Source organism: Sparus aurata, chromosome 16, assembly GCF_900880675.1.
Source record: "Sparus aurata chromosome 16, fSpaAur1.1, whole genome shotgun sequence".
Lineage (NCBI taxonomy): Eukaryota > Metazoa > Chordata > Actinopteri > Spariformes > Sparidae > Sparus > Sparus aurata.
Genome location: NC_044202.1, coordinates 4,766,569 through 4,793,160, shown reverse-complemented (window position 1 = coordinate 4,793,160; position 26,592 = coordinate 4,766,569). Strand labels below are relative to the sequence as shown.

Sequence of the window (26,592 nt, the reverse complement as noted above, 5' to 3'; positions counted from 1 at the left end):
TGAAGTGTTCTGGGAAGCCATTACGGGAGGCTGAAGTGGCAGCTCCGATTCTGAAGGAGTGCCCAGAGTAGTTGTCGGGCAAAATACCAGACAATGAGAGCACCTGGCGAAAGTGATGGTGGAACCAGAATCGAGTAGCCACTTGGCTGGATTCGGAGATAAAGAGAGGATCTGTCGTTGTTGTGAGATTTACGGAATTGCAAGAAATTTGCGAGGGTTTCGAAGGGATTCAGTGGTGATTGGACCTTGAAGAAGAAGACGGGTGTAGGCGGACCAAATTGATTGGTTTTGGTTTGCTTTAAGTGGAACACCATAGTGTCGTCTGAAAAGCGAGACAAGTCAGAAATGCAAGCATGACGGCTTGAGTCGAAGTGAATGGTTGAGGAGGTGAATTCGGAGCATCTGAGGAAGCCAAAAGGCAAGCAAGAACATGGCTTCCAGGGTTTGGGCGACTTGAGGAGTGCCGTACCTGGAACGGATTGTGTGGAGGCAGATTAACGGAAAGTTGGCATTAAGAGGAAGACGGCGAGGGCTTAATGAACTGTTAACGAACAGCCGGTTATTATCTTGGAAAGAAGCTGATACCGCTAAGGTAAGCTTGGTGGTGCGTGATTTGTCATGAGGAATATGTGAAGTACTGAAAGAAGTCGTGGTGATGAGATCGAATGACGGAAAGGTTGTGTTGTATTGGTCGTGAAAGTAATGGAAGCTTTCCAAGCTGTCCAGTAGGAAGAGAGGGTCGAGGGTGATAGGCTGTTGATGGTGGAGCTCTGGTAGTCGCTTTTCAGGGGTATAAGCGCAGGATTTACGAGTTGAATGTCGACGCCCAACTGGCGTAGGGAAGGTATCTGCGTGAGGTGCCAAGCTTCTGAACTTCTGGCATTCTTTAGCGAGCTTCGGGGCCGATTCTGCCACAAGCCATCTTCCTTTGTAGAAACCCCCAAAACCGGCCTAAGGAGCAGCATCGCTGTACAGATGGATGTCATGTGGGTTAGTTGGTTGGTCATCGTAAAAGAAAGTGATTCCGTTCCAATTGGTGATAGGGTTGAGTCACGGACAGATTTCAGCAAGGCTTGAGCTATCCAGGGAGATGGAGGTCAAGAGTGATGGGACGGAAGGGACAGAAGTTGACGTTTGGTGCGGCGCTGGGCGCAGAAGAAGGTTCGGCTGAGCTTTCCGACCGGGAATGAAGTCTAAAACTTGTTAGTGTCAAGAATGATTCCGAGAAACTCAAGGGATGTGGAGGGGCCCTCTGTTTTCTCTGCGACGATGGGACCCCGAGGTTGGAGAAGACTGAAGTCAGGGTAATCAGGCCAGAAGCGGGTGGCGATGTGGTGGGGGGAAATTGTTAGACTGGATCCAGCTGAGGGCTTCAGGTGGGGTGTCGAAGAGTTTAGGCTGCTTTGCGACCAAAGCTGAGCCTAACGGCGAAGTAATATATACCACGCCAATGGATGCTGAAGAAACGGCAGAAGTCGGGGTGAATAGGGAGGACTTTAAGAGCACTGGTGTGTTCCTGGACCTTCCTTAACTTCCTTAGCGAGCGTGCGGTCAACTGAATCTGGCTCGGTTATGGTCGACTGAAGATTTTTGATTTCAAAAGAGATAGATGATTGTGTGGAGTCCGGGGTGAAGACCTTCTTCAAGTCCTTTATGAGAAACTAGCTTTGGCGAGGTAGATTGTACGGGCATTCGGGCTGGGCGTGGCCCCCGCTGCAGAAGGAGTAAACGTGGAGGAAGCGGCACTGGGACACGGTGCATCCGGTACTGTTGAAGCCGTTGCAAATCGAACAACCTCCTTGGTGCATGACGGGCCTGCCTTTCTTATATACGCCGCTGATTACGGGAAGATGACAGAAGGGGTAGATGACATCTGTTCTGGAGGTATGGGTGCTGGTGGAGCTGCCGACAACAGGCGAGAGAAGGCTGAAGCTCTCGTTTGGTTTTTTGTGCGGCCCAGTGTGGGTAGCTGTGAATAAAGTGAAATTAGTGGTTGCCTGTTGAGGGGGAAGAATGGGTGCCGGCATCCCGGTGCTGACGACCCCAGCCGACATGAGCTGCTGGGACTGATGGAGCTGGGAGATGGAAGCTCCCTGCATCCCGGCATAGGGTGCTGGCACCCGGTGCCAGGGGCCCCGGTTGAAGCGAGGTGCTGTGGTTGCTGGAATTAGGCGGCAGAGGGTACTGGCATCTTGGTGCCAGGAGACTTGGTTGAAGCGAGGTGCTGTTGTTGATGGAAACAGGAAGCAGAGGGCGCTGGCATCCCGGTGCCAGGAGCCCTGGTTGAAGCAATCTGCTGTGGTTGCTGGAAATAGGCGCCAGAGGGCGCTGGCATCTCGGTGCCAGGAGCCCCAGTTGAAGCGAGCTGCTGTGGTTGCTTGAAACGGGAAGCAGGGGGTGCTGACATCTCGGTGCCGGGAGCCCCGGTTGATCAAGCTGCTGTGGTTGCTTGAAATGGGAAGCAGGGGGTGCTGACATCTCGGTGCCGGGAGCCCCGGTTGATCAAGCTGCTGTGGTTGCTTGAAATGGGAAGCAGGGGGTGCTGTCATCTCGGTGCTGGGAGCCCCGGTTGATCAAGCTGCTGTGGTTGCTTGAAACGGGAAGCAGGGGGGCGCTGGCATCTCGGTGCCAGGAGCCCCGGTTGAAGCGAGCCACTGTGGTTGCTGGAAACAGGAAGCAGAGGGCTCTGGCATCTCGGTGCCAGGATCAGAATCAGAATCAGAATCCTTTAATGTCCCGCAGACGGGGGAATTTGTTTCTTGCAGCAGCAGAATATTACGAGAATAGAGCAATAGCAAAAATAGATAATAGAAAAGACACTATAATTAAAAAGGGGAAGAAAATGGAATCGAATCGACGTATATACATATTTACATGATGTAGTGCAAGAATGGACAGTAATTTTTTATACAGACCGGAGCGGTTGAAGCGAGCTGCTGTGGTTGCTGGAAACAGGAAGCAGACGGCGCTGGCATCTCGGTGCCAGGAGCCCCGGTTGAAGCGAGCTGCTGTGGTTGCTCGAAACAGGAGCAGAGGGCGCTGGCATCTCGGTGCCAGGGTCAAAATCTGAATCAGAATCCTTTAATGTCCCGCAGACGGGGAAATTTGTTGTCGCGTCAGAATAATACGAGAACAGCGCAATAGCAAAATAGACAATAGAATAGACACTACAATTAAAAAGGGGGAGAAAATAGCATCGAAGTACATATTTACATGATGTAGTGCAAGAATTGTAATTTTTATATACAGACCGGAGCCCCGGTTGAAGCGAGCTGCTGTGGTTGCTGGAAACAGGAAGCAGAGGGCACTGGCGTCTCAGTGCCAGGGGCCCCAGTTGAAGCGAGCTGCTGTGGTTGCTGGACACAGGAAGCAGAGGGCGCTGGCATCTCGGTGCCAGGAGCCCTGGTTGAAGCGAGCTGCTGTGGTTGCTGGAAACAGGAAGCAGGGGGCACTGGCATCTCGGTGCCAGGAGCCCCGGTTGAAGCGAGCTGCTGTGGTTGCTGGACACAGGAAGCAGAGGGCGCTGGCATCCCAGTGCCAAGAGCCTCCGCTGAAACAGGCTGCTGTGGTTGTTAGCAGTGGGCTGTAGGGGGCACTGGCATCCCTGTGCCAGGAGCCTCCGCAAAGTTTAGCTGCGGTGATGGCCGGAACTGGATGGCGGTGGGCACTGTGGCGTTTGCCCTTGAGGTTGTAGGTTGCTGTAGCTGATGATGATAATCCTGATAGAAGTTGGAGGGTCCTGGAATCTATCTGGGCGCTCCCTCTGGAGTGTAGTGATGCGAGAAGTGGTGGCGGAAACTCTGGAGTTGTTTGATCTGGCAGAGGATCTCTGTCTCTGCTTTTGCTGCTGCTCTTTGTTTTCTTTGGGCTTTGTCATTTGATTGTACTGTCCCTTTAACAAGAGCGTAGACGTCACTGCCTGTAGGGCTGTGCGTGATGACGTCACCTGGAAGCAATCTTGTGTTAACGGAACGAACAGCCATGAGTTTATTTATTTATTTTTCGAAGATTGGCTGTTGTGGTGGCTAGAACTGGATGGCAGTGGGCACCATGACGTTGCCCTAGATGTTGTAGGTTGCTAGTGTCGATGATGAAAATCCTGATGGGGATTGGAGGGTCCTGAAATCCATCTGGGCACTCCCTTTGGAGTGGAGTAATGACGAGAGGTGGTAGCAGAAACTCTAGAGTCATTTGATCTGGCTGAGGATCTCTGTCTCCACTTTTGCTGCTGCACTTTCTGTTGTCTATGAGCTTTCTGCTGTCTTTGGGCTGTAGTATTTAATTGTACTGTCCCTTTTAACAGGAGCGTCGACGTCGCGGTGTGTTGCGTGCGCGTGATGACGTCACCCGGAAGAGAGCTGGTGTTGACGGAAGAAGCACACATGCGTGTGGAGAAAGTTTGGCTTTATAGTCCATTCGGTTAAACAGAATTCATTTGTCGTTTAAAGTTTTCTGGGGAGCGGCTACTGTCCAATCGGTGACTGTAGAAGATGAAAGCCGGTCGGGGGAACTCACCGGAGCGTGGAGACGTTGTGACCGGCGAGTTGTTCGGCCGGTGTTGGCGGAACGATGGCGGGAGGCTTCGCTTCTTGGAGGTGAAGGAGTCGGCGAACTGTGGCGAACTGCAGCGACGGTGACTTTCTGTTCCGGAAATTCCTCGTCCTCTCTTTGCTGCGGTAGGAGGTGGGCTGGGAGACACGGGAGAGCCGTCGGGCGAACTATGATAATCTTGGATGTTGAGGAGAGATGAACCAGGCGGGAGACGAACCATGGATGAGACGAAGTTGGTGCTCTTCGGACCCGCTCGCGTCCTAGCCGGCTGTAGGGCCACTGGAATCGGGTCCTCGGGTACGGAGGTGACGGGAGAGTAGTCGGCTTCAGATGAATGGTGATCCTCATCTCGTCTGAAAGATTCTCCGACGGGAATAGTGATACGAAGTCCATGATGAGGTGAGTAGAGCCTGATGTTGCTCGTACAAAAGTTTGGATGTGCTCGGGCGAGGCGATGTCGCGTGATCTCGTTTCTGGGTGCGAGAGCGCAGAATACGAGAGCGAAGCAGATGAGAGGGTCAGGTGGTTATTTATAGAAATGCGGAAGTTGGCGCTGTTGAGGTGTGGTCCTGCTCCTGAAACTTCGCCAATTAAGCTTCAATTAAAGAAGACTGCACACTCAAACACTGAACTATAAACTTAATTAAAGCTGCACGCAGCGATGAACGGGCCCTCGCAGGCCAGGCAAGGCTGTGGTGCCGTCGGATTGCGCACTCACATGTATATTGTGTGTCATGATGGGGAGAAAACAAGCAGGTATGAGGTAGGTTAAAGCTTTTCATAACTTTTCATCTTCAAGGTCAGACAATGATACTGATGACTGTGAAGTCTGTTGTGTTAAATCTGTAGGAGGATGTCATTAAAGTATGAGGATTGGAAATATTTCAAAATGGTGACCAAAATCAAAATGGCCGACTAACTATCGATGCAGAGACGTATTTAGGGCAACACCCTGTACATTCCTGTGAAATTTGGCCGAGATAGGAAATTGTATCTTGAAGTTATGAGGACTTGATGCTTAATGGCGAAGGAAAAAAATGGATGACACCGTCCCGCCCACCAGGTATGACGTAGCTGAAAGCTTTCTATAACTTTTCATCTCCAAGGCATGAGGATGATACTCAGTTAATATGAAGACTGTGGTGTTAAAGCTCTAGGAGGAGATAATTTTCAAAAGAGGCATGAATTTTTGAAAAACAGCGCTTCACGTCAACATGGCTGATTTCCTGTTGGAGTGACGGTGTCGGTCCAGGAGGGTTTTTTGTGAGTCTGCTATCCTGTGATATATATTCCAAATTTGGTGATGTTTGGGGTATGTTCAGGCTTCCAAAACAGCAGTTAAAGTTCAGAAGAAAAATAAGAAAGAATTCCTCGTTTACAATAAGGACCTTAGAGGTCTGTGACCTGCTCGTGCCCTAATTATTTCACTGTATTGTGATGACAAATATTAACACTGGTTTCTCACCACTTTACATAAAAATCTACCGCTTAAAATAATCCTGAATATTTTGAGGCCAGTGGTGACAAAGAGTCAACTTTTTCAGGACCTCTGTAAAACTAGAATGGCACTCAGTAGAACAGATTAGGGCTGGGCGATTAATCGAATTTTTATCGCGATTTCGATTTTGGTTTCTCACGATCATGAAAACACTGTAATCGAAGAAAAACGATTAACGTGCCGCCGCGCGTCGTGCATGCAAATTACTGTGCTGTAAAAGCACAGTGAACGCACCTGTGTTGCCTGCAGCTGCAGCAGTGAGTGTGTGGATCAATTGTGGAACGAGAGATTGACAACATGGCAGAAAAGCAGCCTGAGCCTTTAGTTGAATAGAAAGGTAGGACAACTTTGGTCATTTGGAGACATTTTGGCTTCAAATCGTCGGACGTGGAGCAGAAGGAGATTGTTTGCAAAGTCTGTCACACCGTCGTGTCTGCACCCCAGGGCAACACAACACATTTATTTAACCATAAAGTGGTCTATGACAAAGTATTGAAGGAGCAAAAGACCCAAAAAAGTGCAAGAGCGTCAACTTCAGCTACAGCCACCGCCACCGCAACACAGTCCTCCACTGACGACACTCTTTACAATGCCGCTCCATATCCCACCGGCTCCCGGCGACAGCGAGAGATAACGGAGGCTGTGACATTAATGCTAGCTGAGGACATGTGCCCTATCAGTACAGTTAGCAACCCAGGCTTCAAGACACTGGTCAAGATTTTGGACAAGCGGTACGTGTTGCCATCACGCAAACATACAAATATTATCATTTACTTTTGTACTTGTTACTTATCTATCTGGTTGTTTTTCTAAAAGTTATTTTTAAAGTTGAGTTTTGGTGGCTCAATAAATCCTTTTTTTGAAATCAGTGAATAATCGTGTTTATTAATCGTGATTTCAATATCAATCAAAATAATCGTGATTATTATTTTTAGCATAATCGCCCAGCCCTAGAACAGATGCCTCTGCTAAGGCCCGATAGTCCCTTTAAATAAATCGAATCTATCTAGTCTAATCCGATATCAAACTCAATGGCCCTCTATCACTTTAAATTCTAAACCACCCATGGATGCTTTACCATAATCTAAGCTCTTGGATATAGCAAATCTAGGATCTGAATCAAACTGTTCTCCCTCATATAACAGCCACCTAAACATGCCTGACTTTTTTTTTTATTAGGTTCATGCAGTATCACCTGAGAAATTATCAAAAATGTTGCTCTATTTTGCAACGTTAAAGTCAGCGAGAAAAACATCCTGGATCTGTTCCCTTACCTGGCTCCTAGGGAGCCTGTTCTACCTCTGCTCCGCTACCCTGCCTCTCTGCTCTACCTAATGAGCCCAGAGACACTGCGGCTCAGACAGCCGAAGTGGTTGGTATGTTTACCAGCAGGGCAACTACGGCCCATGGCTCCCCTCTTCTGGTTGTACAGTGGGGCTACCCAAGCACTATGGCTGTCAATTTTTTCAAAAATTAAGTTTGACTGACTTTGAAATTACATGCAATTCCTTCAAATGAATATAAGTCCTGTGAGCACTACCAAACAAGCCCAGAGACATGAACCAAAGGGATCCCAAACCAGATTTCCTTCTCAGAAGAAGCAGTTATGTAAATACTAGATGAAATGTGCGTTTAAACCTGTATGTCAATTCATGAAAGTAGGCTACACTTAGTGAGAGTTAAGTTATTAAATATTTTGCCCACAAAATAATTTCCTGCATAAGCATTTTTCCTACCATAGTGTTGTTGTACACGCAACAGGACACCATGGATGTGTTAAGTGGTTCTGGTGATGGTACACTGTGGCAGAGCGAAGATATTGAATACTTTTGTACTATCTCTTTTTTGTTGCACTCATCTGAAGGTGGACTGCACACAGAGTCAAATGTTTGTTGAAAGACAGCTTGTGTTGTTAAAATTAGGTTGTGGGTTCTTATCTACATTACTACGGTTGGAAAGAGGAATCGTTTGTGTTTGGACTATGTTTCACTTATTCATTAATGATCTGGAAAGATGGAATTTGTGAATATATTTCAAACTAACCAAAGTCAGATAAGAAACAATAACATTAGCCAACACTTGCCAGCTGATGAAAAAAGAAAAAACAACTTCTGCCTCCATGGTATAAAATTATCTCACTTACATTATTGATCAAACAGTTTTCTCTGATCTTTCTGATGAGCTGGAACTTCTCTTGAATTCTCCGCTGGACTTTTTACAAACAACCAGCACAGCTGCTGCTGCTCCTGCTGCTGTCAGTCCCAGTCCACAGTAGAGGCCGACTCTCCTCCGACCTGCTGTATTTGGTCCCTCAGATTCTTGCTAATTCCTTACTGCTGTAAATGGAGCAAACAGATCTGTTTGAATCACGTGAAGAAGAAAAACACTAAGAAAACAAACAAAATATCCACAACACATTGAGTTTGACATTTTCCCCAGATATTATGGGAAAGTGTGGATGGATTGTGTTTGTCCAAAACACTTCCTCTCAGGTTCTTATTTATCCCAAAAAGCTGCTGTATTCAACCTGTTAAGAGAGTTCTACTCAGTTCTATTGAATCAACTTACCAGTGACACTGAGCCAGCATTTGTCAAAGCTACTCCCACAATTTGTTAGCACTTCACACAGGGAACCCCTACATATTTATATCTGAGTGAAGAGTAACCTTATTTGGACACCCTTGTAGTTCTAGTATAGGTTACTCCCCATTCAGTACGTGGTTCAGAATTGGTCTGGCACCACACAGCGTCTGTATTACCGAAAAACTCGCCGAAAAGGAACACTTGGCACCAAAAAGTAAATTTCAGCAACAAGAAGGATGATATTGACCAAACACATCTTCTGTGTCGACAGTGCCTTGCATCTGTTGCCACGATGAGGTAACACAACTAATTTGTTTGACCATTTATGTCATCCCACACAGCTCAGTACGACAAAAAGAGGTAAGATCAGTGCAGGTTAATTGTTCATAAGATAGCAGTAACCTAAAATGCTGTTCGGGTCATCTGATGAAAATTCCTGTATTTTTTCGTATCGCAATATCGCAGGGTTAACAGTATCTCGGCTGTGTGTCGCACATTGTAGGATCTGACAAACTTCATTTATCTAACTTCACAAAGATTAGCTTCGACCAGCAGCAACACTTATAAAAACGTATAAAGCAACTTGTAATAAACAATATACGTATAATAAACGAGCCATGACGACACACACTTCAACAGTGTAACAATGTGTTAGCAGCTTTAAAGAAAATAAATAAAATACCGAATCTAGAAAGATGGAATTTGTGAATATATTTCAAACTAATCAAAGTCAGATAAGAAACAATAACAACATTAGTCAACACTTGCCAGCTGATGAAAAAAGAGTATTTTCTGCCTCCATGCTATAAAATTATCTCACTTACATCGTTGATCAAACAGTTTTCTCTGATCTTTCTGATGAGCTGGAACTTCTCTTGAATTCTCCGCTGGACTTTTTACTAACAACCAGGACAGCTGCTGCTGCTGCTGCTGTCAGTATGACGAACTTTAGGACTCCAGACGAACTATACTGCGCACTTTGTGTCCTAAACAGGAAGGGCGGGACGAGTTTCGTTTTCACATTTCAAAATAAAGGTCTCATAATGGAATCTTAACCAAGTGCAAAGTAATTGTCATTGAACGGATATATCTTCAGCACTGTTAACTGTTTCTGACGGCACAGACAGATGACGTCGTACTGATGGTAAATAAGAGAATGTAATGATGGTTATTGTTCCAATGATGGAATTTCAGCTAATAAAACTGTTTAATAACTGTTACGACAAAAGAGGTCTATCATAAACAGAGGAGTCAGAGTTGCAGCCAAAAAGAGAAACACTGAATTTATTAAGCAAACATCACAACATATTGCTGATGGGTCAGCTAAATGTACACAATGAAGGGAAGCCACCCAGACCCCACAAAGGCCCGTTCTAGGTGGCTCCAACCCTCAATCCTGAAAAGACATTATGAAGGCTGAGGCTAACAGAAATAAAACAGAAAGTTAGACTACCTGACACCTCAGAAAACCCATAAGAAGAAGTGAAGTAATGGAAACAGACCCCAGATTAGTCTGCTGCGGTGGAAGTAAGAGAGATAAGGTTACTGCCCCCTCTTTACAGGTTTATTCTCAATGTGATCAGTTACATCTAAAAAGAGAACACAAGATATTATGGGTCAACAACATGCAGAGAATAACCTGTATGAAGGAGCATGGAACGATAACATTGGTATTTTCACTTTGGTTTGGCAGTGTTAGCTGTTTTACTGTCCACTACGTATGTTTTATTCTGAAGGGCTTGAAAAGGAAAGAGATTAGAGCTCTGGGGATTCCCCTGTCTTCTTATGCTTCAATTTGAAGGAAGTTTCTTTTCTTTTTCTTTTTTTTTTTTTTTGTCTTGTGACATTCTGATAACAACTAACAGGATTCTGGAGCTGGATTCAGAACATTTGATTGCCAATTTACACATCCAGTTCCCTGGTCTCCAAGTTAAAAAGGTTCACTTCTTTCTTTGTTTCTTTCTTTTATTTCTTTCTTTCTTTCTCTCTTTCTTTTCGGATGAGTTTTGTCTTAAATTCCTGGGACAAGGCCTAACCCTGTAATTTTCACAAGCTGAAGATATTTTCATATTTTGCTCTGTGATGTCAAATACAACTGTAAACCCGACTTGTAAATTATAACATTTTTACATGTCTTTGAAAAGGCAGTTGCTCACAACTGGTTAAATAAATCTACAGGGGTTGTCGGGGACATTAAACATCATGTAGCCACTACTATTCTGCTTTTATGCCACATGTCATACAACCATCTCTGGCCTTAATGCATTGCTTTAAGTGGTTTGTCTCCTCACCTACAGGTTAAGGTCTCTGGTAGCACATCTGGATAAGGTAGCAGCCATCACCAGAACACTGGAACATTAATAATGACAGTGGTTTATATTAAATCAGACCGGCTTAAGTTTGTACACCAGATCAGACCAACTAAACGGTCCGTGTATCTTTTGGTCATTCGATTTTCATGTCAGAAACGGGTATTAAAAAACAAAAAACGAATGGTTATTTGATTTTCGTTTTAAAATACAAAAAATAAAATTGAAATACAAGGCGATTTTCTTTTTCGTGGTCAAAAGGGGTTGGGTGAAATTAAAAAAATGTTTCGATTTTCATTTTCTATTTCATATAACAAAAAATAAAATCACTAGAACACAGAAACGGAAAAAAGGCCTGTTTTTTCATATTCTGAGACCGGATGATGTCATTTACAGGACGGTGCTGTGTAGAACAAACAGTATGCTACAACGGGGTAATCTACTGTGACACATGGACATGGAACTGCGGTCAAGCCGGCCGTGAAGCTCCGTGGTCAAATCAGCAGCACTTAAATTTCGAGTGTATTCGAGTATTCTCAGCAGTATGGTAAATGCGGAGAAACAGCACATTTACTTTAGGTTTTCAAAATAAAGGTATTATGAACAGCAAGCTATTATCCGAACCTACATCTAAAATACAACATGTTACATTAAAGTGTTTCATGCGCCCATGATGAATAAGAAACACTTAATATCAAGTATCTTTACTGCACCAGTGTGGAGAAATGACAAAATAAGAGTCCCATATTTATGCCTCCAGATTGCATATTTTACGATATTTGAGGTGCTGTAAAAACACGTTGCTTAATATTTCCTGACTTTTACACATACTATATACACTATACGTGATATCAAGCATTTTCACTGTACCAATGTTGAGAAATTCAACAATAAAATTCCCATATTTCTTCCTGGAGATTGCATATTTGACCGTATTTGAGCTACTGTAAAATCACTTTGCCCAATAATTCCTGGCTATGGGTGATATATCTGACTTCTACACATCTAAGAAGCATTCTTGATATCAAGCATTTTTACTGTAGAAATTTGGATAAATTCAAAAATAAAAGTCCCATATTTATACCTGGAGATTGCATATTTGACCATATCTGACCTACTTTAAGAACACTTGTAGAAGACAGATATATTACCCATAGCCAGGAATTACTGAGCAAAGTGTTTCTACATTACGTCAAATATATGAAAATATGAATCTGCAGATATAAATATGGGACTTTTATTGTTGAATTTCTCTACATTTGTGCACTGAAAATGCTTGATATCACGTACAGTTGTAGACTTAGATGTGTAGAAGTGAAATATACCATCCATAGCCAGGAATTGTTGAGCAAAGTGTTTTTACAGTAGCTGAAATATATGAAAATATGCCACTTGGGGTACAAATGTGGAATTTTATTGTTAAATTTCGCATTTGTACAGTGAAAATGCTTGATATCATGTATAGTTGTAGTCTTAGATGTGTCAAAGTCAAATATACCATCAGTAGCCAGGAAATATTGAGCAATGTGTTTTTACAGCACCTAAATATGGGACTCTTATTTTGGCACTTCTCCACAATGGTGCAGTAAAGATACTTGATATTAAGTGTTTCTTATTTATCATGGGCGCATGAAACACTTTAATGTGACATGTTGTATTTTAAATGTAGGTTAGGATAATAGCTTATTGTTCATAATACCTTTATTTTGAAAACCGAAAGTAAATGTGCTGTTTCTCCGCATTTATCATTCTGCTGAGAATACTTGTACACTCAACTTTTAAAAAACTAAATAAATATAAATAATAATATTTATAAAATTACTAGTAATTACTACTAACTACTAATCTCCGTCATTCATAAGCACGGATGAGGCCAGGTAGAAGGAGAGATTTGTCCCATCATGTTGAGGTTCATGACACAGCATCCGCCCTCTGATCCAGTAACTGGTTCTTATTTATGACAGGTACAGTTCAGTTTCAGTCAGTCTGGTGTTCAGAGTCAACCTTGAGCTCTGTGTGATCATAATGAAGATCAGTATATATGCTTCTTACAGTCTTTAGCATTTATTCCAGGGCTCTCTGTATGGTTAGAGGAAGAATAATCTTCATCTAGGCCATCATACAAAGTACAACACGTTGAAAATAGTACTCTGCTTTAATAGGTAAATAAATGGTCTGCATTTTTATAGCTGTAAAATTTTATTTTACATGTAAAATTGTGTGAATGGATGGCAGAATTGTAAACTCAATCTAAACATACCTTCGTCACAGAATGTGCAGGGGAAACATTTGCTCAACCTGCTGGGTAGGTTCATAAACGTACCATTGTCACATGGGCTGCCATCATAACTGTTTTATCCACTCTGCGAGGTGTCCTTAGATGACTTGGGATGCTTAATTATTGATGTTATTATCATTATTCAAAGTGTTTAATGTCATATGCACAGTAAGAGAACGTGTTTCTCTGTGCAATGAAATTCTTCCTTTGCTGTCAGGAGAATGCCAATTGTGTAATAAGAAATATATACAACACAAATATAGAAAATAAAGCAATTTTACAAAGCAGCATGTGATGAAGTAAGAAAAAAGCAACAACTATAATAATATTGTATTACAGTTGCTTGAACTTATTGAAATTCGTTATTACTCTATAACAGCAGTACTCAAATACAAATCTTAAAGGGCCACAAAGATTTTTTTCAATGACTCAAAGGTCCATGTATTGAGGTTGGTCAGGCCACATGCAATAATACTGTATTTTTTATATATATATATATATATATATATATATATATATATATATATATATATATATATATATATATATATATATATATATATATATATATATAAACATGCGAACGGCTCCAAAAACGAAAGTGAACGTTAAAAATTGGGCTTGCAGCGAGTGACCCAGCTGTCTGTGTGTCGTTGGCATGGAGAAAGAATTAAAACAAAAAATGGAACAATATGCAATATGAATTAAAATGCAGGGTTACATTATAAAGTAATTATCGACACCACAGCAGAAAGTCACAATGGTTATTATTACCTTGTTTTTGCATAATCAATAAAGGGTTGCCAAGTCTTGTTAAATTTGTCAACCGAGCCTTGTAGAGTGAATCTGATCTTTTCCAGCCTCAGGTGCTGCATAACATCTCTTATTAATATAGTGTAGGTTGGGGGTTGAGCCCACTTCCAGTTCAATAAAATTAATCTACGTGTGAGAAGGGTTATAAACCTCGCCATAGTTGAAGAGAGTCCTTTAAGAGGAGTGATCTAATGTTATTTGTAGAACTTCTAAACTGGTCACTCTAATACTCCTGTTTAGCATTTCTAAGAAAATGATTGAACTTATTCCTAAATGATTTGTATGTAGCATAGTTTAAAGGAGTAGGACTTTGTATGTATTTTTTATGCAATTTATTTTTCTTCAAGGCAGAGTTCAGTAGTAAAGCAACACTCATATGAATAACAGTAACAAAAACACTGCAGGCATGAACAAACCATGCAGTGTTTTTGTTACTGTTATTTATATGAGGAAAACATTGGTCAAAAACAGAATAAAACTTGGTAAAAAAAATAATCATAAGCTATATTTACATTCAAAGCCTCATATACAGCTTCCCAAGACAATTTTGCCAACATTTCTCTGAAGGTGTTGATATTCTTTTCATTGAACCTGCGAGATGGAATCTTCTTTGGTTCAGACATATTTGATTTACCACACAAGACAGAAAGCTGAAAAACCAGCATATGATCTGAGATATCTATATAAAGAATACCAGATTTAGTAACATTAGAAAATGCATTAGTAAAAATGTTATCAATCAGTGTAGAGGATTTACTAGTTATTCTTGTGGGCTTGTTAATTAAAGGGTAGAAATAATTGGAGGACAGTAAGTTCATAAAATCATCAATGTGTTGTTTGATTTCCTCATTCAGAAGGTTGATATTAAAGTCACCTAGTAAATAACAAGGTTTATTCTCCTTGTCAACATGTTCCAATACCTCTAGCAGACCTTCTTTGAACTCGTTGATGTTGGTATTTGGAGGACGATATATACAACCTATAATCACTTTTTTTTTCTCTTTCAGGACAACAGTTTGAACCACTAGAAAAACAGCTGTTGCAGTCTTGAAACTTCACTTCAAGATCAGTTCTTTGTTTAAAATCAAGACCCTTACGAACATATAGAGAAACTCCACTACCTCTACTTCCAATACATCTGTGTGTGGCTGAATAGCCAGCAATTTCAAATAGGGAGTTAATATCCTCTGTGAGCCATGTTTCAGTTAATGCAATAATTGAGAAGACGTGATTTAACATTATTAATAACAAGGTGGAAGGAGAGATTTGTCCCATCATGTTGAGGTTCATGACACAGCATCCGCCCTCTGATCCATCCGGTTCTTATTTATGACAGGCACAGTTCAGTTTCAGTCAGTCTGGTGTTCAGAGTCAACCTTGAGCTCTGTGTGATCATAATGAAGATCAGTGTATATGCTTCTTACAGTCTTTAGCATTTATTCCAGGGCTCTCTGTATGGTTAGAGGAAGAATAATCTTCATCTAGGTCATCATACAAAGTACAACACGGTGAAAATAGTACTCTGCTTTAATCCATCCAAAGGGACCTGCAGTAGTCTGTGAACCCGCTCCAACAGCAGATCTTAGACAGAAGCTTCACACTGTCGTCTGCCCTGTCCTGACAGCAGATGCATAGTTACATAGTGCAGTTCAGCTGGGACCGGTTTAATGTCTGTCCTCACAAATACAATGTTCCTGCATCCTCCATCTGGTCATAATGTTGCCATCTCATCCTGTGGAGAAAAATATATCGGTCATAACAGCGAATTTGTAGATATCTAAAGTTCCATTGGTAAACTGTCCTGTTTTGTGAAATATTGCTGATTAGTGACATTATTTCATCATTTTGCAGAAAACGTACAACTGTACAGTGCACACAGTGGAAACAGACTTAGTGGTAACAGTTAAGTAGGTATAAAACATACCTTGTTTCCATTCTCTTTGTTTCTTTTATTTTCTGTAATAAAACATTAACAAAACACCATATTAACAACATTGTGATGTGCCAGACTTTATTATTATTCATCAAAAACATGTCCAAATCATACCTGTGTTTGGACATCCTATCTTCTTTCTGTAAAGTAACAGTACACGTGCTGCTACAATCACTACTATTAAAAGCACTACAACGACAACGCCGACCACAACTGCTGTCCTGTTTGCTGTTTGTTCTCCACATTCAGCATCAGTTGAAACAGTTCCTGGTTTTATCACTTGAAGATTTAATGTTTCACACCTGGAATGAAAGAGGGACATTGTGAAGGATACTATGAAGTTACTGCAGTTGTAACACCTTAGGTCTCTGCTGTGAAGCTATACTCACTGTGTGTGTGGCAGACAGGATGTAAAGGTTCCATTTGAATATGTTCCTTCACTGCAGCCCGAGCACTCAGCGTCTCTCTGCGCTGTTCCTGTACAAATGCAAATGATCTATGTTGAAACTAGCATAGATATACTATGAAAGGATCGAGGTTTAAAATGAATCGAAATCAGTAAATTCCAACAGACCTGCTGGATTTTTTCTCTCAGTGGATATATATATATATATAAAAAAAAACTATTTCTGAAGCAGACACCTTTGTATTGTTCCCAAAAAATCTTCAGCAAGTTTGTATGTTTCAGATCAAAATAATCTTGTGTCACAGTAGTAATGTTACACTAACTATCCTGACAGTCTTTGGTTTAGAAGCTGTTACTGTGCTGATATGCATGAGAACACTGTTTTCCTGGATGGAAAAAGACTTCTTAACAGAGGACCTTAAAGAGACTTCAGGTACTTTCAGTCAGTGGGTGAATAGAGGGGCGGCAGCTGTACACTTTCAGAAAGAATAAGTGCTTTTTGAACACTGAAGCATGTAAACCTATTCAAGCAGACTTACTGATACAATTTAGAACCTGAGAATGAGCTTAATATGTCCCATATAATAAAAGTATGAAGTCAGAACAAGAAAACCAACCATTGTGACGGATGTATTGTCCTGGTTTACAGCGTGTGTGTTCCTGTGCTGCCATACAGCTGTTCTCTGTAGAGTCCAGACAGAAGAATCCCTCCAGTGGTTCGCAAACTGTGTCTGACGTTGTTGTACATGACAGATTTATTTTCAAATTTGAACCTGCAACACACAGAGGTTACTTGTTGGGGCTGTTTGTTTGTTATTTCTGCTAATAACAAGTAGTACTTTTTGTTTGATTATTCTGGATGTTGCTTTATTTAGATTAGAGCCTGAAAGCATTTTCTTTTGTCTAATAATTTCCTTCTTTAGCATATTTAGATGTTTATGTTAGTATTTTTGGGGGGTCATTTGGGTAATGCGGTGGGCACCCAAGGTTTCATAGGCAGAATGATAGGTCAAGGCCCATGATGCACCTGTGTCTGCCTATGAGGCATGCAGGATCCCTTTGTTCTTTGTTTCTTGGACAAAACCTCCAAAGAAAGGCACCCAAGATGCATTCGAATCAGATGCCAGAACCTCTCAGCTGGCTCCTTTGAAGGGGAAGCAGCAGCATCACTACTCTAAGCTCCCTTTAGAAGTCCAAGCTCCACCATCTACCTGTTAGGCTGAGCCCTGCTACCCTATTAAAGAACCCACTTCAGTCCCTTGTATCTGCTATCACCATAAGTAACTTTTTATGAATTTTGATTTAATTGGGGCAGGAGAAAGAAGTGATGGCAGTTACCATTGACCTTTTTGCCAGTGAAATTTTGAGTGACCAAAAAAATGCCATGAAAACTCACAAGTGAATCAATCAAATGAGTAAAGTCAGGGCATCTCAAGGTTAGAAATAGTTCTCATATTCATTTTGTACTTAAACTATGTTTTCATCAAAGATTCCTCCATTTTTCGCAATTACAGTCGTGCAGACATTTGGCATTCTATCTGTCTCAATGTTGAGGTTGGTTGAAAGAGATCTTCAGTTTCTTGGTATGAATTGCTTGGAATTGCCTTTATTTCTCAGAATGAGAATAGACTTGATTACTGCCTTAAATCTAGGCTTGGTCATACTTCTACTAATAATTAGGAAATATCTACCTGCATCACAGTTTCCACAGGCAAAACACTGTTTTAATCCTGTAGGTTGATTCATGAAGGTCCCTTCAGTACAAGGCAGACAGGAAGTACTACGGGTTTCGGTGCAGTCTGTTTTAACTCGATTGCCTGTTGAAAAGAAAACGAGCATTTGTTTTAATGACATATAATTTTCTATTAGACGGAAAGATATAATATTAAGAGCATGGTGCATGTTTTGGGCTCGGTGAAACGACAATTTATTTCAGTGTCATTCTTATTTCTACTTTACCCCCAGAAAATGCAAAATAAAATCCAACTTTTAAATAATATATGAAGTTCAGCGTGTTCTTCTACTGTTAAACACGAGTGAGATGCTAGCCCGTCACCGATACATTTCACTTGGGAACAGCAGCACACCAGTGGTTCATTCAGGTAAGCACTGTTGTCACCTGGCAGTATAACAAAAGACTCCATATTTCACCAAAGTGCAACATCTGTTTAATAGGATCTTACCAACAGGGCACATAGGGCAGCAATAACTTCCTGTCCAATATTCAGATCGATAACATTTCTGGGTCTGTCCTCTGAAGACATTCATCACAAGTATCTATGAAGAGGACGGATGAATAAAGTAGAAAAACAAGAGTTACTCCATGAAATCACGTGTGAGGTCACATCCATGTCATTTGACAGCAGGTTATGAGGGTTACTTTAAAAATGTACTGTGATACAGTAACTTATTAACTGTTAAGCAATGTAATCAGTCATGTAAGTATCACAGTACTTCGTCACTTGATTTACTGTTGGATTACCTCAGTACCAAACACATACAAATGAATATCAATAGGATGACTTTCACATGCCATCTTAACAAAAATCTCTAAAAATACACACTTGTGTATTTGGCTTCACTTCAGACCAGAGTGATGTGTGAGACTGGTGACGTGTTGTCGAGATGTGTGTGAGACTGAAGACTTGTTGTCATTGTATGAGGCAAGAATAAGCTTGCTGATTTTCAAATTTTTCCTTATGTTATTTAAATTTACATTTTGTACTATAACTTGGGATCAGTATTTTAAATATTAATCTAATAGTCATTGATGAGTAAGTTTAATTGACGTTGGCTATTTGTTAATCGTCTATAACAGGCTGTTTCATTTAAGGTCAATACTTGTGGTACTGATGTAGACAAAAACAGGTAAGATCTGTGCAGGTTAATGATCCAGAAGATAGCAGCAGTGCAGCATCACATTAAGTGCTATTCAGGTCATCTGATGAAAATTCCTGTGTTTTTTCATATCGCAATATATATCGCAGGGTTAAAAAAAAATCGCAATGTCATTTTTTTGCAATATCGTACAGTATTACTTTCCACTTAGTTCACACCTTTGCACCAGTAGCCTGCTTTATTTAAAAAACAGCTCCATCTCGACTTTAACACCACTTCCTGTTCAGAGGATAAAGGCAGGGCAGCTGTGTATCATACAGCAGAACTGAGGAAGCCTCTCTGATGAACACAAAGAACTTCTTGACACAACAATGTTGTAGATTGATCAATAGGAGACAGCGAATAGAAAAAAGGTGTATAAAAAGAAGGACATTTTGTAGAGGAGGAGAAAATAGAAGATTTGTGTAATAACAAATTACTTTACCAGTAACAGTGATGGTAATAGTGCAGGTTTTCCTTTCATTTTATATAACTGGATCACAGTTTTTATGGGCTGAAGATGTCATCTCACTGAGTTTTGTGATGAAGTGAGATGTAAAATTCAAAAGGAGGACACCATCTGAAAACTTAAAGAAAACATAGAATCCATGCAGAAATTAAATAACTGCTAAGCAAACAGTTTATTCTGAGCATTCTGCAATGATCAGACATCCTTAATGTCATGAAAATGATAAACCTAGTTAACGCAGTGAGAATTTAAAGCAGCCTGAGTGACTGTTTTAAAGAAGACTGCACACTCAAACACTGAACTATAAACCGTCAGGTTGCACGCTCACCTGTAAATTGCGTGTCATGATGGGGAGAAAACAAGAAGGTGTGAGGTAGGACAAAGCTTTTCATAACTTTTCATCTTCAAGGTCAGACAATGATACTGATGACTGTGAAGTCTGTTGTGTTAAAACTGTAGGAGGATGTCATTAAAGTATGAGGATTGGAAATATTTCAAAATGGTGGCCAAAATCAAATGGCCGACTTACTATTGATGCAGAGACGTATTTAGGGCAACACCCTCTATATTCCTGTGAAATTTGGCAGAGATAGGAAATTGTATCTTGAAGTTATGAGGACTTGATGCTTAATGGCGAAGGAAAAAAATGGATGACACCGTCCCGCCCACCAGGTATGACGTAGCTGAAAGCTTTCCATAACTTTTCATCTTCAAGGCATGAGGATGATACTGAGTTAATATGAAGACTGTGGTGTTAAAGTTCTAGGAGGAGATAATTTTCAAAAGAGGCATGAATTTGTGAAAAATAGCGTTTCACATCAACATGGCTGACTTCCTGTTGGAGTGACGGTATCGGTCCAAGAGGGTTTTTTTGAGTCTGCTATCCTGTGATGTATTTTCCAAATTTGGTGATTTTTGGAGTATGTTCAGGCTTCCAAAACAGCAGTTAAAGTTCAGAAGAATTATAAGAAAGAATTCCTCGTTTACAATAGGGACCTTAGAGGTCTGTGACCTGCTCGTGCCCTATTTATTCCACTGTATTGGGATGACAAATATTAACACTGGTTTCTCACCACTTTTTACAAACAACCAGGACAGCTGCTGCTGCTGCTGCTGCTGTCAGTCCCAGTCCAAAGTAGAGGCTGATTCTCCTTCGACCTGCTGTGTTTGGTCCCTTAGATTCTTGCCAATTCCTTACTGCTGTAAACAGAGCAAACAGATCTGTTTCAATCATGTGAAGAAAAACACTAAGAAAACAAACAAAATATCCACAACATATTATGTTTGACATTTTCCCCAGATATTATGGGAAAGTGTGGAAAAAAGCTGCTGTATTCAACCTGTTAAGAAAGTTCTACTGAGTTCTACTGAATCAAATTACCAGTAACACTGAGCCGGCATTTGTCAAAGCTACTCCCAAAATTTGTCAGCACGTCACAGAGGTACAGGCCTGAGTCATCAGTCCTCAGTCTGGACAGAAGAAGTCTGATTCGTCCTTCTCTGAGGAAGTCTTTGTCACACTGGACTCGTCCTGCAAACTGTTGATCCTGAGTATCTGGGACCTCAACACCTTGTTGTATACGATACAAAACTAAGTCTCTGTGATCAGTTCTCAGTTCACCACAGATGAAAAGGGAGTTAGGGGAACTGTCAGTTTTGGTTGTGAACGTTCACTCCAGTGTGATGTTGTGGTTCTCCTCTGCCTGATAGGAGGTCTGTGTCACATTCACAACAACTGTTCCTGCTGAGGAGACAGAGAGGGAAAGTGACAATTCTACCTGTGAGCCTTTAAACTCCATCTACACATATTTCTATGCAGAGTTAAGTGATTGCCTCAGAGCTGTAGAGGCTCATCAAGATAAATGGATCAGGGGAATTTAGGCTAGATTCTTTGAACAGCAATGTGCTTTTATTCATTACAAATCTGGAAGGCTTGAAAAACAAAGAGTTTATACTGCAGTATAAAAAGGTAATGATACTAATCATAAATACAGTCTAACTAATAACTGAAGATAAAAAGATCTCAGTCTGATTTCAAGTTTCTACGTGTTACTCTAACTGATTTAAAGATGGAAGTCTGAAGTCTGAAAGTATATTTTGTCTTTTTTATGGATCATGAAGTGAAGGTGTATACTAACCACAGATATAGGAGGTAAGGTTGATGAGCAGCAGGATCCTGCAGATTATCTTCTCCCTGTAAGAGGATACGGGGTGAAGAGTCATATGATCAAAGTTAATTTCTTTCAATTTTGTTCTTCTAGATCTTTAAGCTACAGAAACAATGTCCCAGTGTCTTTTAAAGTTAGTTCATTCTGTGTCACTTATAGGGATGTCCCGATCCGATCTGTAGGATCGGGATCGGAGCTGATCTGGGCATTTTTCCGCTGATCGGAATCGGCAGTTTTGAACGTGGACCCAAGCCCGATTTTTCTTTTTTTTTTTAACGTCAGAGCACAATTTGTGGCGGAACACAGACGCGCGCGTGGTGTTACTCTGTGAAAACCTGTGAATAAAGTGTCTGCCGTGTGGAAATAACGTCAATTAGAAAGCGAAAGCAGAACAACGGCGACATGTAACATCTGCTATACGGCCGTTTCGCGGAGCTGCATTTTACTACTCATTTGATACAGCATATACAAAACAAAAACTCAAAGAATACAACGTGTTCACTCGAGAGTACAGGCAAGGAGACCAAAGCAGCAAACAGTCGCGGAGACTTTCAGTTATGAGAAATATCCTCAGCGACATGTCCACAAATAATACAGAGAGGGTCATCAAATTAATCGCTCTGGAAAACCAGCTCATCTCAGTAATAGGGGATCAGGGTTTTCTTCGTCACCTGGAGTTTTTGAATCCCCGGTATGCCCTACCATCTCTGCATTACATTTATTCCACTTTCGAGTTACAACATGCCGGTATATGCGCACTAGTTTCGTGGGTCTCATACAGCATGTAAAGCAGGCAATCCAGGAGATGCTGAACGCGTTAATAGACAAGCAACGTGTCCACGTCATTTTATGTGACAACGTAAAGTACATGAAATAAGCAAAGGATTATATGGAGGTACCAAGCGTGAGCTGCGTCTCACACACACTTCAGCTGGCTGCACACGAGGGTCTGCTGTCACAATGCAGCATCACACACTCACCTGCTAACACAAGGAAGGTGGAGGCCAATGTTGTAATAGCATATGCAGAATAATTAAGAGCTATATTAAAGTATATACTTTGTTTCAACAAAATAATAAAAACCTATTAAGGAACAGCTTGGATGCAGGTACTTTTTTTCTTAATACAGCTGTATTATCTAGGAAAATATTAGTTAAGGCCAAGTATCGGATTGGGACTCGGTATCGGCAGATACTAAATATTAAAGGACTCGGATCGGGATCGGGGTAAAAAAAACCTGATCGGGACATCCCTAGTCACTTATTTGACTGGTTAAGGCAGCTGTCCTGATAAGGTGGCCTTTGGCTCTGTAAAATTTCACATAAGCCATGTTCATTTTCAATCTTTTTTTCTGTCTTATACAGTATTACACTGCCAATACAGTGAAAGAGGTAGTATTATATTTGAGTTGAGTATTTATTTTTTCTGTAATACCATGATATTACACTAATACAAGATGACAGATCTTCCTGATTTTAAGTGAAGTCTGAAAACAGAGGTGAAAAGTTGTTTGATCATAGTTAAGTTCTTACATGCACCAGCAGAAAGACCTCCAGTCTGTCTGCATGACATTATTAGTTGTATTTATTGTCCTGTTAAGTTATCCATAACTATCCTGGACACCAAGCGTCCATGCTAATGCTACAGATAACTAAGGTAAACATAGTTTCTTGTTTAGATTGAAGTACCCAATAGAATATTTATATCTGAGTGAAGAGTAACCTTATGTAGACACCCTTGTAGTTCTGGTATGGGTTACTCCCCATTCAGTACGTGGTTCAGAATTGTTCTGGCCTGGTGCCAAAAAGTAAAGCAATGTCAGTTATCTTGAATTATTTCGGCAACAAGAAGAATGATATTGACCCAACACGTCTTCTGTGTCGACAGCAGTGTTGGGAAAGTTCACTTTCTACATGAACTAGTTCAAAGTTCAGTTCACAAATTTTAAAATGAACTAGTTCAGTTCATAGTTCATAATTCAAAATTTACAGGATAGAGTACAAATTACAAATAAAATACATAAATAAGTAAATAAATACATAATTTTAAAAAAAGAAGAAGAAGAAAGGGAAAAATAAAATAATAAATAAATGGATAGTTCAGACAGTGGCTTCAGGGAAAAACTTTTCATAATGACTCAATAAGGTATTACTTTTTTAGTTATTTAACAAAATCAGAGATTTAAGCAAAGAGCTCAGTTCCAGGAGAAAGGGGGCAAATTTAGGTAGTGATTTTACAAATTTTTGTTTGTGAATAAAACATTTTGCATGACAAAGTTCATCATGTGTTCAAGAGTGTGTTTTTCTTCTGGGTTAACATAGCAAATAACATGTTTAAGGGTAAGAGAATGGACAGAGTTAGCAGCATCAAAAAAATGAGATTCAACATCACTCCAAAACGTTTTAGATATATCACAATAAAAAACAGATATGAAGCCTTCATTTGTTTTTGCCTCCATGCTTAGCACATTGATAACGCATGCGCGGTGCGACTCTCTTCTGTCTGAAATAGTTTCGTTTTGATCGAAAGTAAAGCGTGTTACACAAACCTCTCGTCTAGCGTCCTTATTATACACAACAGCCAGACCGGGTGATTTTCCGCTACATATTACTGTTCACGGTGTGTTTTAGCCGGTTTTCGCCTGGAAGGTTCGATGGAAATCTGGCACTGTCTTGAACGAAGTTAAACTGTGAGAACGCGCCGTTCACAAACGTCAGAATAAACGCGTTCACAATAACGTTCATCAGGCAGAAATACAGTACGTTCAGTTCACGTTCGCCCGAAATATGAACAAGTTCATGAACGATCGTTCATAGAACGCGTTCAGGCACAACACTGGTCGACAGTGCCTTGCATCTGTTGCCACAATGAGAGATAACACCTCGACACTGGGTCAAACGTCATTGTTCTAACTCCCAAGGAGGCCCGACCAGCGGGAACACTTGTAAACACTTACAAAGCAACTTGTAATAAACAACATACGTATAATAAACGAGCCATGACGACACACACTTCAACAGTGTAACAATGTGTTAGCAGCTTTAAAGAAAATAAAGAAAATACCGAACATACCGTATGACGAACTTTACTGCGTACTTCTTAAACATAAAAGGAAGGGCGAGGCGAGTTTCTTCTTCTTCTGGATTTGATTGGCGGCTGGCATCCAGCTTATAGGTGCATTGCCGCCACCTACCGGACTGGAGTGTGGAACATTAGCTGACAGAGAAAAAAAATAATAAATAAAAATAAAATAAAATAAAATAAAACCAAACCAACCCAAACGAAAACAAAACAAAACCTTAAACCCTATCCATTAAGCCTGTTTCCCTCAAGTATTTACACACATACCTCCTAATGCTTTCTGATCTTTGCAACATGTTCTCTACCGTGACGCTCACTTTTTCCCTTTGCAGTGCTGATTTTAGATCTCTCCTCTCACTCTCATATCCCTTGCATTCCATAAGAACATGCTGCACAGTTTCAGGAAGATCACATAGTCTACATTTACCAGTAGGATGTTTACCAATTCTGTGTAGCGTGCTGTTAAGCCCTGTGTGTCCTAATCTGAGGCGGGTAATGACCGCCTCCTCCTTCCTGCTCTCGCCCACCACTCCTCCTTTTCCCACCTGTTTTTGTATACCGTAAAAGTGTCTTCCTGTCTCATTTATATCCCAATATTCCTGCCAAACCCTTTGCATTTGTGTTTTAATGATTGTCTTTCCTTCTGCTTTCCCTAGTGGGATATTGTTTACTGTTTGTGATCTGAGTGCTTGTTTTGCAAGTATGTCTGCATCCTCATTGCCCTCAACCCCTGCATGAGCAGGAACCCACAGAAAACTGACAGACCTCCCCCTGTTTTGAAGGTCATATAGCATTTGATGGATCTCCATGATTAGATCTTGCCTACATGACTTCATGGTCCTAATACTACTGAGGGCTGCCCAGCTATCTGATGCAATGAGTGCATTGGCCCTGTTGTCTCCCCCTAACCATCTCAGTGCGAGTGTGATAGCCAGGAGTTCAACTGTGTATACTGATGCATGGTCTGTTGCTCTCTCCTTAACTGCCACTTTGAACTCTGGAATGTACACCGCAGCTCCATCTGTAAATATTGACACTCTATTTGGATAATTCTGTTCAATGTATTTTTGCACTATTCCTCCAATATCTCCCTGCCTTGTCTTCTTGTTGAGCTTCTGCTGAATATTAAAATCTACTGAAGGCATCTGGAACAACCAGGGCGGAATATCTGGTAGAGGAACATTGGAGATATACTGCACGTCACATAAACCAATGCTTTCAGCTTTTGCATTTCCAACCCAGCCTAAGCTCCTGAAGTTTGACTTGTCATGCTCTGAGCAGTCCTCTAGTATGGACTTTGCTGGATGAGACATTTTATGACCCTGCAGATAGACCCAGTATGCCAGCATGAGCTTGGTTCTTCTTATTCTCAGAGGTTCTTCCCCCATCTCAACCTGCAGAGCTGCAACTGGAGAGGTCTTAAATGCCCCACTACATATCCCGAGTCCTTTAGCCTGCTCCACATCCAGCTTCTTAAGATGACTTTCTGCTGCTGACATATATGCAACACTCCCATAATCTATTCTGGCTCTCATCATGGTTTTATATATATTCAATAGCGACTTCCTGGATGCTCCCCAATCACGACCTGATAAGCATCTCAAGAGGTTATTAACACTTTTACAC

General features: G+C 41.1%; 2 protein-coding genes across 6 annotated transcripts in view; both read right to left on the bottom strand.

The window, feature by feature from the left end:
• LOC115565978 (tumor necrosis factor receptor superfamily member 14-like) overlaps window positions 1-9,611 on the bottom strand; it is a 52,024-nt gene extending 42,413 nt beyond the window's left edge. The window contains exons 1-2 of one of the 4 annotated variants that reach the window (XM_030391699.1): window positions 9,457-9,611; window positions 8,193-8,385 (exon numbers count right to left, since the gene is read on the bottom strand). The gene's annotated coding sequence lies outside the window, so the exon portion shown is untranslated. The remainder of the gene's footprint in view (window positions 1-8,192; window positions 8,386-9,456) is intronic. The other 3 variants (XM_030391700.1, XM_030391703.1, XM_030391698.1) reach the window with 3 other exon arrangements.
• Window positions 9,612-14,519: 4,908 nt separating this feature from the next.
• On the bottom strand, window positions 14,520-25,037 carry LOC115565981 (tumor necrosis factor receptor superfamily member 14-like). Of its 2 annotated transcripts, XM_030391707.1 has the most exons (12): window positions 24,958-25,037; window positions 21,856-21,911; window positions 21,099-21,461; window positions 20,791-20,917; window positions 19,694-19,835; window positions 18,555-18,648; window positions 18,063-18,188; window positions 16,989-17,144; window positions 16,355-16,442; window positions 16,080-16,267; window positions 15,957-15,988; window positions 14,520-15,764 (listed from the first exon to the last, which is right to left on the bottom strand). In XM_030391707.1, the coding sequence occupies exons 5-12, from the start codon at window positions 19,730-19,732 to the stop codon at window positions 15,744-15,746; spliced, it is 744 nt and encodes a 247-aa protein (XP_030247567.1). In that variant the 5' UTR covers window positions 19,733-19,835; window positions 20,791-20,917; window positions 21,099-21,461; window positions 21,856-21,911; window positions 24,958-25,037; the 3' UTR covers window positions 14,520-15,743. The 2 variants fall into 2 exon arrangements, with proteins under 2 accessions (XP_030247567.1, XP_030247568.1); XM_030391708.1 differs by lacking the exon at window positions 21,099-21,461.
• Between the last annotated feature and the right edge of the window lie 1,555 nt (window positions 25,038-26,592).

Bases quoted from the DNA above. Each gene is read 5' to 3' on its own strand.
- LOC115565981 (XM_030391707.1), bottom strand. From the start codon at position 19,732: ATGAAAGGAAAACCTGCACTATTACCATCACTGTTACTG. The intron at 18,189-18,554 runs GTAAGATCCTAT...TCTTTTCAACAG, and splicing joins CTGCCCTATGTGCCCTGTTG to GCAATCGAGTTAAAACAGAC. The intron at 15,765-15,956 runs GTATGTTTTATA...TTTTCTCCACAG, and splicing joins ACAAAGAGAATGGAAACAAG to GATGAGATGGCAACATTATG.